This window comes from Sander lucioperca, chromosome 15 (genome assembly GCF_008315115.2).
Source record: "Sander lucioperca isolate FBNREF2018 chromosome 15, SLUC_FBN_1.2, whole genome shotgun sequence".
NCBI classification, from domain to species: Eukaryota; Metazoa; Chordata; class Actinopteri; order Perciformes; family Percidae; genus Sander; species Sander lucioperca.
Genome location: NC_050187.1, coordinates 5795739 through 5811722, shown reverse-complemented (window position 1 = coordinate 5811722; position 15984 = coordinate 5795739). Strand labels below are relative to the sequence as shown.

General features: G+C 40.2%; 1 protein-coding gene across 4 annotated transcripts in view; it reads right to left on the bottom strand.

Annotated features, from left to right (window-relative positions):
* vps8 (VPS8 subunit of CORVET complex) overlaps nt 1-15984 on the bottom strand; it is a 71333-nt gene that overhangs the window by 18834 nt on the left and 36515 nt on the right. For all 4 annotated transcript variants that reach the window (XM_031313789.2, XM_031313790.2, XM_031313791.2 and 1 more), the window contains 11 exons: nt 15070-15116; nt 14874-14963; nt 11391-11437; nt 9880-10102; nt 9638-9727; nt 8640-8691; nt 8469-8511; nt 7872-7944; nt 6708-6827; nt 5420-5491; nt 1479-1598 (listed from right to left, as the gene is read on the bottom strand). In XM_031313789.2, coding sequence (XP_031169649.1) covers nt 1479-1598; nt 5420-5491; nt 6708-6827; nt 7872-7944; nt 8469-8511; nt 8640-8691; nt 9638-9727; nt 9880-10102; nt 11391-11437; nt 14874-14963; nt 15070-15116 — 977 coding nt within the window. The remainder of the gene's footprint in view (nt 1-1478; nt 1599-5419; nt 5492-6707; nt 6828-7871; nt 7945-8468; nt 8512-8639; nt 8692-9637; nt 9728-9879; nt 10103-11390; nt 11438-14873; nt 14964-15069; nt 15117-15984) is intronic.

Sequence of the window (15984 nt, the reverse complement as noted above, 5' to 3'; positions counted from 1 at the left end):
CTGAGTTTTCGGTTCCAGAACAGCTGATATGAGTTGGTTCAATCAATTCGGAGTAGGTTCACTCAGAGCTAAGCACGTGCACCACCACAATAAAAAGGCAGCATGAATGGAGCCATGATACTACAATTCCCCATGGCAACAACCACAAACAAACGGGTCGGCGGAAACACTCATGCGCACGTACACAGCGGCTGTTGTAAAAGAGAGTGAATTGGTGTGGGAGAAAGTTGCTGCTCGAGTCAAAGCGTAAGCATTGACAGTGCATTAATTTCATATTTAATCACAGGTAACCTATAATATTACTGGTGAAAACTGGAATGGTGTTACACCTTTTTCATTTAGGTGCAATCCTGCGGGCGAAAAAGTAAGATAATCCCATTCTGAGCCTGCAGCACCATGATTATTAACAGAAATATAATTTATAATCATTTAATTCTTTTTAATGGCTCTCACTGGTTTGTGTCCAGGGAACACTACAAAAAAAAAACAGAGCGAGTCACACTGACGGCGCTTTGCTATTCGGTGGCTTTACTAATATGATCGCATCACCATAGACGCCGATACCGTGGGTGCTCCGGAGCTCGAGCAACCACGGAAAATACTGAGCACCCAGTGCCAGACTGTGTGGGCTACATTCATTTAAAATTAAACATTGCAGTTGGTGCTAAGTCTGTCATAGTGTGATTGGTTATGTCGGTGGCATTGATTCTAAATTTTCCACGAAGCTGATCGCGGTTACGTGTCAGTTAAACTTTTCATCTCCAGTCCTATCTGTATTTGTGAGAAGTGGCGCTGTCCTGAGATGAAAGATAGCCTACTTTACAGCTTTATTATCGAGTCAACAGGCGTGTGTGTTCGTGTCGGCCGCTGTCCATTTCCTAAGGTTCTGAAATGCAAACATTTGACAACTTTTGGATTTGGATTTGTTTTGGATTATATACTATAAATACCCACTGTCATCAATTACAACCACAATGCATGTGCTGATTTGGATATGATCCAAGAGAGTAAGTTGTGTAATTAAAACCCCAGGTATTCTTTCTTAAACTTATGAGGAAGGCAATCATTTGTCCAGGGAGTCATTGATACTAAAAGTGAGGAGGCTATCCCATCCTTTATGTCAGCCCCATCGTATAAGGTGCATTTTAAAAAACCCTCTTCTAGATGGAGTTGTAAAGGTAAGAGTAGTAGTCCTTACCTAAGACTGGAGTTACCATACTACTAGCTAACGATTTGCCAGCTGCGGTAAAAAGCTCAAAACTTTGTAATTGCAGAGAGGCTGTGTGTGTCTCCGCCAACTACTGCTATAAGAGATGGTCAGAACAGGTCTGAACATATCTGAACAGGTGCCAACACATGTTAACAGCATGGCGACGCTTTTGCCCCCACTATCTAAACATATGAAAGCATTGTTTTTTAAATTCATTTTTATGTATTCATTTACTTATTTTCCTGTCCCTTATGCACTCATAAATTACCTGATCAAAGAGCTTCCTGTTCACAAAAAGTGTGTTGTCTGGCTTGGCCAACTGGCGAGCCAAAAAGGTGAAGAGCCCGCCCACCTGGGATGGAGTGAAGTCTGGGTTGTCCACCATCACCTAGGTAACCAGAAAGACATAATTATTAGGCAAAGAAAAACAATAACCTTTGTAGTATTTCATGATATTAACAGAACCATCAGTCATTTCTATGAAGGTAAATATGGTGCAAAACTGGAGAGCTTGTAGAATACGATGTGAGAACTTGCAGAACAAAAAATCTGAACTTGTATGTTAAAATTTGCACTTGTAAAAATAAAATTTGCACTTTATAAAATAAAGTATTCACACGTGATCTGAATTTGAAGTCATACAAAGAAAAAAAACATGAGAGCTTGTAAAAAAAAATCTGAACTTGTAAGTTGAAATTTGCACTTGTAGAAAATGTTCACACACCTGTATTCTGAATGTGAAGTTACAGAAAAAAATATTCACAAGTGTGTAGATTGATATTTACATGAACACAATGACAGCTGCAAACTTATAAACTTATAAATAATGCAACATTTACTCGTATACTTTTTTTTTTTTTTTTTTAACTCTGGTTCATTTTCCATCACAACCACAACTCAGTGATTACAACCTCTCGAATCTGTCACTCCAACTTCACATATGTGCTCTCTCGCATCACAAAGTGGCGAATCTGCGCACCTCGACTTTCACAACACTCTTGACGATACATTTGGTGCAAAACTAATTTGTACCTGTGGACTTAGGCTGTGGAGCTCTGAGCTAACAGAACGGGAAAAGCAGGGTTTCTATCGCCAGATGAGGGACAACTCTGTCCGGCTTATTTATGTAGCATGGAAACTTGGTGGAATAGCATGCTAGCGTTAGCTAGCTAACTAGCAGCCAGCCCGCTTCTAAATAAATACCTTTTAATTGTCTAAACACTTTTTAACAGTCAAACTAAAACACTGGTGGTGAGCTCCACGGCCTGCAGCCGCAGACGGACCGTCATCAGTGGGTAACAGGCAGAGGTGTGGACTCGAGTCATGTGACTTGGACTCGAGTCATGAATTTGATGACTTCAGACTCGACTTGACAAAATGTACAAAGACTTGCAACTCGACTTGGACTTTAACATCAATGACTCGTGACTTCACTTGGACTTGCACCTTTTGACTCGAGAAGACTTGCTACTTCCCACTGGGGAAGAAAATGTTCACACGGCCGCGCCGCTCTCAGTTTATCTGCATCTGTGAAAAAAATATGCACCACCTGTAAGCATGCAGAGACCACACGCGCTGCCTGCACGACATCCAATCACTGTAGTCCCACGTTGTTTTGATTCGACAGCATCTAAGCAGGCACATTGCAAGACAACCAATGAAGCACAAGCAACAACGCGCCAGTTGGCAAAATGATACCGAAGATAGTTTCGTTTGGCTATAAAAATTACGAGGTAGTCGACAAAAAAAGAGTTGCAATTTGCAAAACATGCGGGTTACAAGATTACAGACGGAGCTGCCACAACGTCCAACTTTGTTCGACAACTGAAGTTGCACAAAGAAAGGTAAGTTTTGAACGAATGCTAAGCACCTTATCGGATGTATGTACCGTAACATACTAGCTGCTGCATATTTACTGTCTCAACGAGACAGTAAACGCACGTCTCCCTTGCTGGTTCATGCTTACAAAAATAGGGATTTTTGAACCCTGATTATATGAGGTACATGAGTGTAGCACACTCAGATGGAAAACCTCGCCAACATCATGTCAACGTCCGTTTTAAAGTAACGTTACTATAACACAGTCACAGTAGATCCACCATTAGCCTTCCCTTTTCATATCAGGGGTTGTATTCGCAGAGATGCAATAGATTATTATAGTTATAGTGTATAGTACAGTTCTTAACTAATGGGAATATTGTTTAGCTTATTTTTGGTTTAATTTGGCTTACTTTAGTTATTTAATTTATTCAATTATTTTGTTTTGCTATACTTTTCATGCCAACTTGCCATGGCCCCCCAAGCACCCCCTCGCGGCACCCAGGGGTCCCCGTCCCCACTTTGAAAACCACTGCTATAAAGCATATGACTTCAGTTTCTTGAGAGAAAGGGCTTTCTTATGACTTTTGAAGCAGTGAAAATATTCTTAATATTGCATACACTGAAACTGAAATGACTTGAAATGACTCGAAACTAAAATGTTAGGACTTTGGACTCGACTTGAGACTTGTTGGCTTTGACTTGTGACTCGACTCGGGACTTGCCTCATCTTTGACTCGACTTGACTCGGGACTCGAGGGCAAAGACTTGAGACTTACTTGTGACTTGCATAACAATGACTTTGTCCCACCTCTGGTAACAGGTGCCAAGTTTCGCATCCCTGCCGAGAATTGCATCCACTAGGGAAAATAATGATTTTATAAGGCAAAGTACTGTTTAAAAACTAGGCAATAGTAAATCTTTTTGTCATGTTCATCAATAATGATTAGAATTTTAGAAAATTTAGAGACATCAATGTTTTATCAGACTCTGTAGTAGCATTTCCTTGCTACCTAGATGCAATTTTCGGCAGCAATGAATTCTGCAGAAATTATTGTTTCTCCCCAAGTGGGTGCAATTCTTAGCAGGGATGCACAACATCAGCAAAGCAAGCTCTGGTCATGGCCGGGGGATGGGCCGCTGCTACCGGATGTGGGGCTCTCCGTGTCCCGCTGGAGCTCCGACTGCAGGTCGAGGTCGGCAGCGAAGCTTTTTGGCAAAAGCAATGTTGCTACGCTGGTCGATCCCCACTGATGACGGCTCGTCTGCGGCTGCAGGCAGTGGAGCTCACCGCCAGTGTTTTAGTTTGACTGTTAAAAAGTGTTTAGACAATTAAAAGGTATTTATTTAGAAGCGGGCTGGCTGCTAGTTAGCTAGCTAACGCTAGCATGCTATTCCACAAAGTTTCCATGCTACATAAATAAGCCAGACAGAGTTGTCCCTCATCTGGCAATAGAAACCCTGCTTTTCCCGTTCTGTTAACTCAGAGCTCCACAGCCTAAGTCCACAGGTGCAAATTAGTTTTGCACCAAATGTATCGTCAAGAGTGTTGTGAAAGTCGAGGTGCGCAGATTCGCCACTTTGTGATGCGAGAGAGCACATATGTGAAGTTGCAGTGACAGATTCGAGAGGTTGTAATCACTGAGTTGTGGTTGTGATGGAAAATGAACCAGAGTAAAAAAAAAAAGTATACGAGTAAATGTTGCATTATAAGTTTGCAGCTGTCATTGTGTTCATGTAAATATCAATCTACACACTTGTGAATATTTTTTCTGTAACTTCACATTCAGAATACAGGTGTGTGAACATTTTCTACAAGTGCAAATTTCGACTTACAGTTCAGATTTTTTTTACAAGCTCTCATGTTTTTTTTCTTTGTATGACTTCAAATTCAGATCACGTGTGTGAATATTTTTTACAAGTGCAAATTTTATTTTTACAAGTGCAAATTCAATTTTTACAAGTGCAAATTTTAACATACAAGTTCAGATTTTTTGTTCTGCAAGTTCTCACATCGTATTCTACAAGCTCTCCCGTTTTGCACCATATTTACCTTCATACATTTCAAGTAAACTAAATGCTTTCCTAGTGTGTTTGTTGGGTATTAAAAAATACAGGGATATTGTGTAATAAAGATAAACAAAAACTTTAATACTCTAGCTACATGGGATGATCATGTGACTGTATTTTGTGTTTAGCGCCAGTTTTTTGCCTAACAGAAAGCAACAACTAAGAGAACGTTTAAGCTCTGAATAGTTCTGCAAGATCACTTTGTCTGTTCAGGAAAAGGACAAGATTATTGAGGCCCTCTTCATGCTCCATGCTGTCTTCACCATCAACAATCACGTGAAAAAAACACAACAGGACATGGAATGTTTTTTGTGATTTTACCTGAAGTAGGATGTCTACTATCCTCTGCTGGTACTCAAGGGCCTGCTTATCATTCTTAAAGTCTTCAAATGTCTAGAATAAAGTCAGAACCAAATCTTAAATGACAGAAAAAAAGCAAAAGCAAATCTTACCTTTCAAAGGTAACAGTTCATTTTTCTCTAAGAAGGAAAGTGAAAACACAACCTGAAATTGGGGGAGTGGAATCTACCAAAACAAGACTTATACTGCAACCTGTAGTGTTGTATGGTTGGTGATAAATGAGTTTAAAGGCCAAATCTTTTGGGTGAAAGAACTGAACTGAATCACTTCCTGAAACGATCAGTTCATTTCTCAGTTTAGTTGAGGTCTCAGTCAGTTGCAAGTGAATGTGCAGGGACAAGTTATTTGTTTGCAAACAGCATCTTTATCCAACTAAACTGAAACTGAACTGAAAGTTCAGCGGTCTTTCAGTTCAGTGAGTGGGACTACGTGCAGTTGAAACAAATTGTTTTAAGGTGCGGACTCTAGTGATTCATAGTCTCGCATTGCCAGACCTAACTCCACAGCGCTGCGTAGGAAGGTCTGGCCCTTCCATGCGACATTCCTGGATAGAAGAAAAACGTACTCTGGTTTATTGGCATTTCTTTAAACCAATCACAATTCGTCTTGGTGTCACTAAGTGCTGGACGGAGCAACGGTGGCTCAGCAAAATGGCATCGGGAAGGAACTTGTTTTGGTGGAACGTGCACGTTCAAAAGTTGTTAAAAAAAACTCAGATTCAACAGATAGTCTACCTAGGTGTCTGGATTTACACTGCAGAGATCTGAGGAGCTGTTAATCATAGTCCTCATAAATCGATAAATCTAAGGTGAGGGACATCCGGACAAAAATGAGGGACATCCGGCAGCACTGGAACTATCCCATGTAAATGAAACATCGTCAATATAGACTAAGTGATTCACAACAGTGAAAAGAACTGCTTTGACCATCACTAGCAACCTGGACTGAGTGGAGTTCACTTTTAATTTGAACAAGGCCATGGTAGTAGATCCACAGCGTTTGGAGCACAGGCCAACCGATCACAGAGCTTCTAACACGCAAAGCTGATTGAAGGAAAACTAGAGAATGAATGAATAACTCTCAATATTTCTCTGGATTATGTGACTATTCAAAATAAATAAACATCCATACCATAAACATAAGCATATGTACTGTAAGATATTTAAGATACAGTCATCCAGTCTTTCAACATGCTAAACACACATTTAATCAGCATGACAAGAGTTAAAATAATATGAAGAAATCTCACCATGGCGAGGACATTAAGGAACTCCCGGGTATCAAAGTGGAGGAGTGTACGAATAAACGGGAAAACCTCCTCCTCCTCTAATGAATCGGCTGAATGAAGACGGATAAGGAATTCAAACACCTGGCACAAATCACACAGACACACACACACACACACATCACATAAGCCCACTAGTATATTATAAAGGCTTGCTTGTAATGACTACAGCCACATTTCTTCAGATGACACAACAGCTGTGGTATACCTGATCCCCCCCCTCCAAAACACATTTCCTTAGCTTCACTCATCAGGCTTAACAACTGCGACAAATAAAGCCAATAAATGAATAGAGTGCACAAAAACAACAACACACTCTCTCAGGGTATTCAATGATACAGAGTACCAATCCAACAGCAGCACTTTTTAGTTAAACATCTGCAGTTTTACAGTGTGGGAAAGATTGGGATCACTCTTTTATGTGAAAGAAAACATGAGGCTGTAACTATGTATAGTAGTGGAGCTAGTTAATATTGCAGTATGCTCTTATTTTGAAAGGTATACGTGTTTATCATACACAGGAAGTAGTTCTGTTGGAAATGCTAGTGTGATGTCAGTATCTTTACAATGGTGCTCAGCAATACAGACTGCGGGAAGTTGTGTTCACACATCACTTACTATAAGCAGAGACGTTTTCCGGCTTATGAAAATTCTAACTAAACTTTTCTAATGTTTTTACTCATACTGTTCTATTTGTAAAATAAATTGTATTGTTACAATTTTATAACAACAGTAAGCAAGAAACAGGATTCATAGTAGTTCAGTCACATCCTGTCGATACCTGATATGATTTGGAATCATCATGTCCACACAGGAACAATTCATTGACATAAAGCACTGTTTTCACAATGTTATGATCATTCATAAGGTCTAAGAAAGAGCTAAAATAAAGCCTCGATGCTGTCCCACTTCCATTCTGACCCCAATGAACTTTTGCCGTTTTAACCATTACCACAAATTCAAACGCTTGAACAATCCTCTGAAAAAAATACAACCAGTAAAATGGAAACGCTCAAGTTAAGTGTCCTAATATATTTTGCAGACCCTTGCAGGAAGTACAGGGGTGAATGCATGTAGGAACATCCTATGGCCTAATGTCTGCCAAACAAATAGTATCTACATACATACCTGGTTCTTGACTTGAACCACAAGGTCTTCAGGGATGTCTCCTAGTGGATATGCCCTTCCTGCAAGACAGCAGCTACACACACACACACACACACACACACACACACACACACACACACACACACACACACACACACAATTAACAGTATTCAGGATTTTAACACAGGTGCTCTCTCAGGTGTATTCAATAACCCTGTATATTGTCTAACGATGATACGAGCTATATAAAGCCTAGTCCGCTTCCAATCTTTTAAGGTCAAATGTTATGCTCTGACCATCTGTCACACCTCTGCTCTCCATACAAGCTGTGGAACCGTTTTTATCAAACAGCAGACCAGTTAGAACGAACATTCTTCACACTATCAGGAAAGCCATAAGAGGAAAGGCATTTGACAAAAGTGTTTGTGAAATCACCACATCTGCTGTTTAAGTAAAGTTCTTAACTATCAACTGTTCTTTTCAATAATGTGGAGGGTGATATGGAGTCGTATATGTAGAACAGAGGTGCTGGCTGACTAGAACATTTCAAACTTGGCTATAATGTATGCCACGGACTAATAAACTGAGGTTTAAACTAACTGATCTGTGTGAACTAACCTTATGTACACCAGAAGTTTGTTTCCCATCACCACTTCCTCATCTGCCCAGGAAGAAAAAGAGAATAGTTAAAGAATGAAAATATGCCTTTAAAACTTAAAAAAATAAACTATTGAGATACTTAAAATGGTTGGTGCTATGAACTCTAGGGTGTGCGGTTTCCAGCCTTACCTGTTAGGCCCCTCCCAGCTCTAAGTGGTGGGCCAATCACTGCAAAGAGTTTCTGAAATATAAACACAAAGTAGACATAAAGAAGTATGTTATCAATTCTTGTTCAGGATCTGATGTACAGTTCCTATTAAAATGATTTATTAGTTGACAAAAAATGTATACATTAAAAACATGAATGACTAAAAACAGATTCTTCATTACAAATGAATGAACACAATACGTGAATAGTCACCGACGTCTGGGCCTCAGTATTTTTTCTGAGGTGTACATAATAAGAGTTGTGTTTTACCAACAACATGTGTTTGGGAAGCACTGAGCAAAACAATTCGATAATCGAGACTTATACTGCACGAGTTGTGTGAGAGTTAGTTTTGCAATCCATCAAGACTTTTCTTCGTTTTTATATATATATATATATATATATATATATATATATATATATATATATATATATATATATGATAATTTTGAGCGTGGAAGTATTAATGCATTATCCCTGCAAGAAAAGCACAATTTAAGAAAAATGTTTTGAAAACTCAGATCAAACCACTTCAACTATTAAGATTCTAGCATCAACCTTTGCGCCACAAATAGGAGCCCCAAACAGCTTATTCTGTGGTCTCTGTTGATGCTTTTAAAAAGCAGCTGAAGACTGACTTGTTTAAACTTGCTTTTTTTCATTTTTATTTCCATTGGTATATTTTATGTCTTGTTTTCTTGCTCAATTTGCTGTTATGGGTCTTATTTTAACAATGTTATCATGTAAAGCACTTTGTGACTTTGTCTGTAAAAGTGCTATATCAAATAAAAGTATTATTATTATTACATTATCTCAGCGAGCGGAGGCCTAAAATAGTTTGTACTTTGTTTACATATTACTAAGTCCAATTGAAATCAAATTAATCCTGATAATTAATCCATTGATTAAGACACGTAATTTAGTAAAAGATTTGCATCAACTCTGACATGATGAAACAACCTTTTGGTGAAGCGCTTACCTCCATCGGTGTAATGTAGTCATTCATACTGCTGTTGAAAACGTAGATCATTGCATCATAGAGTTGGTTCTCCCAACACACTTGAACCACCTTGAAAACACACACACACACACACACACACACACACACACACACACACACACACACACACACACACACACACGGGATACCAGTGGAAATGGCATGATTTACTCTCCACATAGTCCTTAATGTCCACTGACAAAACAGACACGTGCACACACCTGCTGTATGTCCAGGCTGGTTACATCCAGATGGACAATGCATCTCTCCAGGCTGTCCATCATGCCATTGCCATGGTAATGGGCCAGGAGGTCCTTCATGATGGGCGTGGTGAGGTGACCGAGACGGTCCGCAACAATGTATGACTCCAGTGACTCTAGAAAGACACCCTTAGCTACAGTGTTCTCCACCAGTCGAGAATACAGCTGGTTGAACATCAGGTCGCTGTGAACACCCATCCACACACCCACACACCCACACACCCACATGAAAAATAAGCATTTTACTTCTGGTCTGTTTTTCTTCACACTTCTTTATTTGTTATGTTCTCTGGTGTCACAAAGACCTAACAAGGAAATAACTTAATATGATAATTAAGGGCCTCTTCACATGTGAAAGTCCCAACCAAGGTCCTCATGTTTTTGTTGTATACATTTGATCCGGTTAGTTTTGGTTTCACCCTGTATTGCAAGCGCACTAAAGAACTATACATGACATAACTACGCCCTGTTATCATCACATACGTGAGCCGCATCTCCCGATGCTTTTGATTGATTGGTTAGTAGACGGGCTTCTCTGTTCTCTAGTATCCTCTCTCTGGTGTCGGAATTGTTGTACGTTTTTCCCAACGGACTCCTGTTTCCCAATACTACAATAGAATTTTACAGCATCAATTTACAGCATCAAAGCCCACCTGGAAGTGGACCGAGACCTGTTTAGGTCGGTGTAAAAGTTGTCAATTGAACGTGGGTCAGGACAAAATCTGCTGTGGTTCACTTGACGTTAAACCACACCCCTACCTGTCATTATTCATAAAATGAGGTTGAGTTGTAGTCTTTACTAATAATGCTTATAATCAGTTGTATTTCGGTGAGCTGACACCAGGGAAGATAAATAAACACATCAGGTTCAATAACGTGCTAGCAAGATCCTTTCCAAAGATGCAAAATGTGTCAGGCTAAACATCTAAAATGTTGAAAAGGGTCAAATGTATATAGTAGAATGGGTTACACTTTACTTTAAGGTATCTACATAAGAGTGACATGACAATGTCATGAACATGTCATAAACATTATAAACAAGTCATAAACGTTTATGACATAACGCTTCTTTTAGTAAGTGTCATTCGGTTTTTGTCATGACAAGTTATGGTTAGGGTTAGGGTTCATGTGTCATGACTGTGTCATGTATTCATGACAGTGTCATGTCACTCTTATGTAGATACCTTCAAGTAAAGTGTTACCGTAGAATGTATATGCGATCCTGCCAAAAGATTTAGAAGCCCAGGGGAATATTTAATAGAAAAATATTAAAGACTTGAGAATGTTATTATATTAACCATAAACCATTCATACTAGGCTACGACAGAAAACCAGCTGTATGTTTTTTTTATATGCCACTGCAACTGCCATCAGCTACAATCAGATACTTCCTGCCTGTCAACCCTTATACTGTAGTCTTTATTCACTGGTTGTGTGTTTGCATTTATGTGCCAATGAATGCATATACTTACGTCCTCTTTAGCAGCAGGCAGTAGTCCACCAGGACTGGAACCACATCCTGAACACACCGCAGAGAGAGAGGGAAGGAGGGAGAGAGAGAGAGGGAGAGTGACAGAGAGCAACAAAACATGAGCTCCTACTTCAGCAAATTATTTAACTGTTTTTAGATCGAGTTAGTGGCAAGTTTTATATTAAAATAAACTTATAGAGCAAAGTAGGCAAGTTTCAAAGCATCCTGAGAAACCAGTAGGGGTGTAACTGTAAGGAAGTGTTCTATATTGGCCAGCAGATGGTGCCCTTGTTTTATTTTGAGTGCTCCTTTTCTGTTTCTCACTGCAGCCTGCGGGAAGGCGGGGCTTGACATCAAGCCCCGCCTTCCCGCAGGCTGCAGTGAGATGCTCCTTGTTTGGCTTGCTGTAACATGGAGCCTTTTTGACCCTCCGCGGCCACCAGAGGTCATATTCTCTTTTGTTTTCCGAAAGGTAAGTCGAGTATCAGAGCACTATAACACTGAAACGTTGATTTAAATTATAAATAGGTTGGTGCAACGATTTTGTATATTACACCTGTTTGAAGTTTGATTGTGTAGATGGTTGAGCAGAATACGTGGACAGTGTGAGTCAATGTTTAAGAAATCCACAGCTAATGCTAGTTGCTAGCTAAGTGTGTGTGTGGCAAACTAGCTTAATCCAGCATTTCTGTTATTCATGTTAAACAGGCACATGGAGCTAGCTAAGTAACTAGCACTTACTGTCAAGAGGGGCAGCTAAGGTTTATTTTGTACTGTATGTGATTTATGAGCCAGATTGTTCTTCTAAACTGGTTGTGTGAGTGATATTCTCTTTTGTTTTCCGAAAGGCTCAATAAATGAGAGGAGTTTTGCTTGTCTCAACCACCATTTGGACTCCTGTTTTCCTGTCCCTGCCACGTGCCCTGGTATATCCAACATCCTAAATAAACACAATGCAGAGTCAGACTTTGCTGGGGCTTGCGGCCTGACGGATAGGGTTACATAACAATACATCGATCTAGATTGATATATCGATTTCATGATAGAATATCATCGATGCAAAGTGAAAATGTTGATACATCTATTGCTGACTGCAATGTCAGAAAGAAATTAAAGGTGCACTATGAGTTCCTGCATGGTTTCAGCGCAATTTAATTTTTGTCTCAAATCGTAGGCATCTCTCCTTGATCCGCTACCTGCCTGCCCCCTGAATACAGTGTGAAAAAGCCCGGTCTTGGGAGACAACACAGGGGTCGTAAACATCAAACAAACACTAGGGGCAAAGGCTGTGCACCAAAATACAACACCACAGTCCAGCCAATCACCGACAAGATGGTTGGGGGAGGGGGTGGGGGTTAGTGACAATTAAGGCCCTGACACACCAACCCGACGGCCGACCTTCGGCAGAAAAGGCAGTCGGACTGACTGCCTCCCCGAGTTGGTCAAAAAAGTGCCTTGGCGACGCCGACTTGAGCGCAGGTTCTGCGCGTGCGCAAGACGTAATATGTCTCCATAACAGCAGGCAGCGCTAATCTGTATTGTTTTAAGCGAGAAATAGGCCATGCAGTTGCTGAATCTGAGTGTTCATTTCAGATCGATAAAGGTCAGTTCAAAAGATTTTCGTCAGATTTTGAGAGGCTTTAGTCAGGCTCATTGAGCTCGTCATTTGCGGGTTAGCGCTCCACCAATCAGATTGGCCATTGAGTCCGACTGCCCGCCTTCCGATTCAACATGTCAAATTGGCCCAAATGAAGGCCGACGGCTCCTCCGACTGACGACGGCACGGAACACACCGAACAGACTTGAGTCACTGACCTCGCCAGACTGTCCGACGGCCGATTATCGTGTTGGTGTGTCAGGGCCTTTAGTCAGTTAGTCATGACAGTTACGGAAAGATGGGGGTAGGGGCGAGCTTGCTCGGTTTTGTTTGGTATTTACTTGAAACGTCAACAGAAGTGAAGTCATGCAGGAACTCAACTTTAAGACAGGTTCAATCTCAAACACTGTCAGTCACAAAACACAGACCTCTGATTATAAAACAAAAGAACAAACATCATGATCAGAAACTAGATCAAAATCAGTTCTGGGAGAGATGGAAAAACAAAAAAGACAGCCTGACACTACAAAATGGTAACATTTGGAAAGATAATTTCAAAAAATTTCAGAAACAAATTCAAGAAAAAATTACAATCCTAGAATCAACAATGCAAAATAATCAGAACCGCTGATTACCTAATTACAATGAAAGAATAAGAAAATGGCGTAAGAAACTACAATCTGGCCAAGCATGTGGACCTGACAGCATCACTAGAGCACTATGCTCCCAGAATTCAGAGCTACTTGTGGTTCCTAGAGTCTCTAAAAGTAGGATGGGAGCCAGAGCCTTCAGCTATCAGGCTCCTCTGCTGTGGAACCAGCTCCTAGTCTGGGTTCGGGGGGCAGACACCCTCACTACATTTAAGAATAAACTGAAAACCCTCCTCTTTGAAATGCTTGTTACTAACCTAGCTCTGGGGAGTTTACTCCCCGGAGTCCTTGTGTTTTTTTTCAATCAATGAGTTTGCTTCCTGCTGCGCGGTGATTCAGATGGCAGGTGTAGTTCGGTAGAAAGAAAATAGTTCCTACATGTAACTGCTCACAACCGGGTTTGTGGATTATCTTGAGTAACCGAGTCATGACTTTTTCAAATTTATTTTTTGGCGCTTTGAGCACCAAAAGCCAATTTCCATTTCAAAGCAGACATCTCTACGGCCGATATCTCCAACACTGGCCAACTCACACCAAAACTATCTAGGCTGATAAATAGCACTACAGATAAGAGGAAAAATACCCCAAAATATTGATTTTGGGGTGAACTGTCTCTTTAATGCATCAGATTTAAATTTGTTATTACAATATATGTCAAGTTACGATTTACTTATTTGTTTAAAAAAAGTTGCCACTAAACTCTCGCAAATTCCATAAAATGTAATAACTTGTTACATTTTGCGCAAATAGATTTTGCTCATCATTTTATTACATAATCGAAAGGTTATTACAATATGAGTTCTACAGGGGTTGACAAAATAGTAGGAATTATATCAGCCGCTGAGCACCAGAAATCAACAACAACAACAACGCAATTTTACATTTCTGTTTGTGTAAAGATTGAACAAATGTGTATACAAAGTGTTAATTAGATAACTTTATAGGTGTTAGTAGATTAATTTTAGAACTGGACAGAGTCAGGATAGTTGTTTCCCATCTCACTCTTAGAAAGTAAGGAAGTAACAACATGTACTGTATATTTCCCAAAATGTTAAACTATTCAACTAGCAATGCTGGGTAGTTTGAAGCATCGTCGGCCATGACGGTTAAATCTTAGCTATATGCCTATACTTTATTTTCTCTAGACTTCCACTGTATTTGCCCAGCTGTTAATATTCTGTGACGGTGTGGCACACTGGACACTGTAATGCTTGTTCTTTATGGAATGTTAGCTTACGTGGAAATGTTGCTCCATCACTTGGATCTTGCCTTGTTCTGGACACTTCTTCAAAGCATGCTCTGCAAACTGGAACAGGATCTCTACCATCTGCACACACAAGGAGTGTTACATGTTCAACAATGAGTACAGGGATGTTGTACACTGTCCAGGGCAGATTGATTTATTACAGCAGGCAATGGTTCTCTGTTCTTACCTTGTCACCAACCACTCCCTTTCTTTTCACTGGATCTCCAAACAAGCCTGGAATAAACACACGCCACACATTATTCTTCTATCATAACTGATTTTTACAATTCTAAATATCTGATTAGTCATGCTGAAGTGCCCAAATTGAAATTTCATAACTGATTAATCATATGTGATGCTGAAGCACAGATATTGAAAATTCAGGAAAAACATGTACTGACATTGTGTTTAACGTATTCGGTCCCAGTGAACCTTAAATAAGGGACTCAAAACAACTGCGTGTTCTCTAAAATGGCTCTTCCACGGTATGTACAAGTAAATCATGAGGTGAATGAATAATTACTCAATATTCAGTCTTTTCCAATACTTTGACCACATGTCAAGTGAGACAAGTCACTTAAAGGCAGGACTGATAATGTTTAAAAGCTATCAAGATTTGAAAGTAGGATCTCCTTGGGGCGCCGTCTAACCCAGCCCCTGCCCCTGCCCTCTCCTCTGTACCTGCAGCCTTTTTAGTCACCGCTTTTTCAGCTTCAGTCTCTCTTTTCTTTGCCTTTTTAGCAGGGCAGGCGGTTACAAGTAACTGCGGCAGTGGCTATTAATTCTCATACAGGGGAGGGGTACAATACGTGCAGTGGGGTAAGGAGGCATTTTATTGGTTCTTTCCATGCAGACCACGTGGCAGTACTTGGTGGCCGTTTTTACATGATTACAGCAGCTACAGATGACGGATCTTTTTCGCTCCCTTTTCAGAGCCCATAAGTTATTTATTGCCGTTATGGCATGTCATGTTACTGTTATAGTGACTGGTCAGATGTCATAGTATTTTTGGTTTAGGATGTGTTTATAACAATATAACATTTAATGAATGTCCCTCCCAGTGGAGACTCATCTGGTTTGTCACACTATAACACACAGTCCA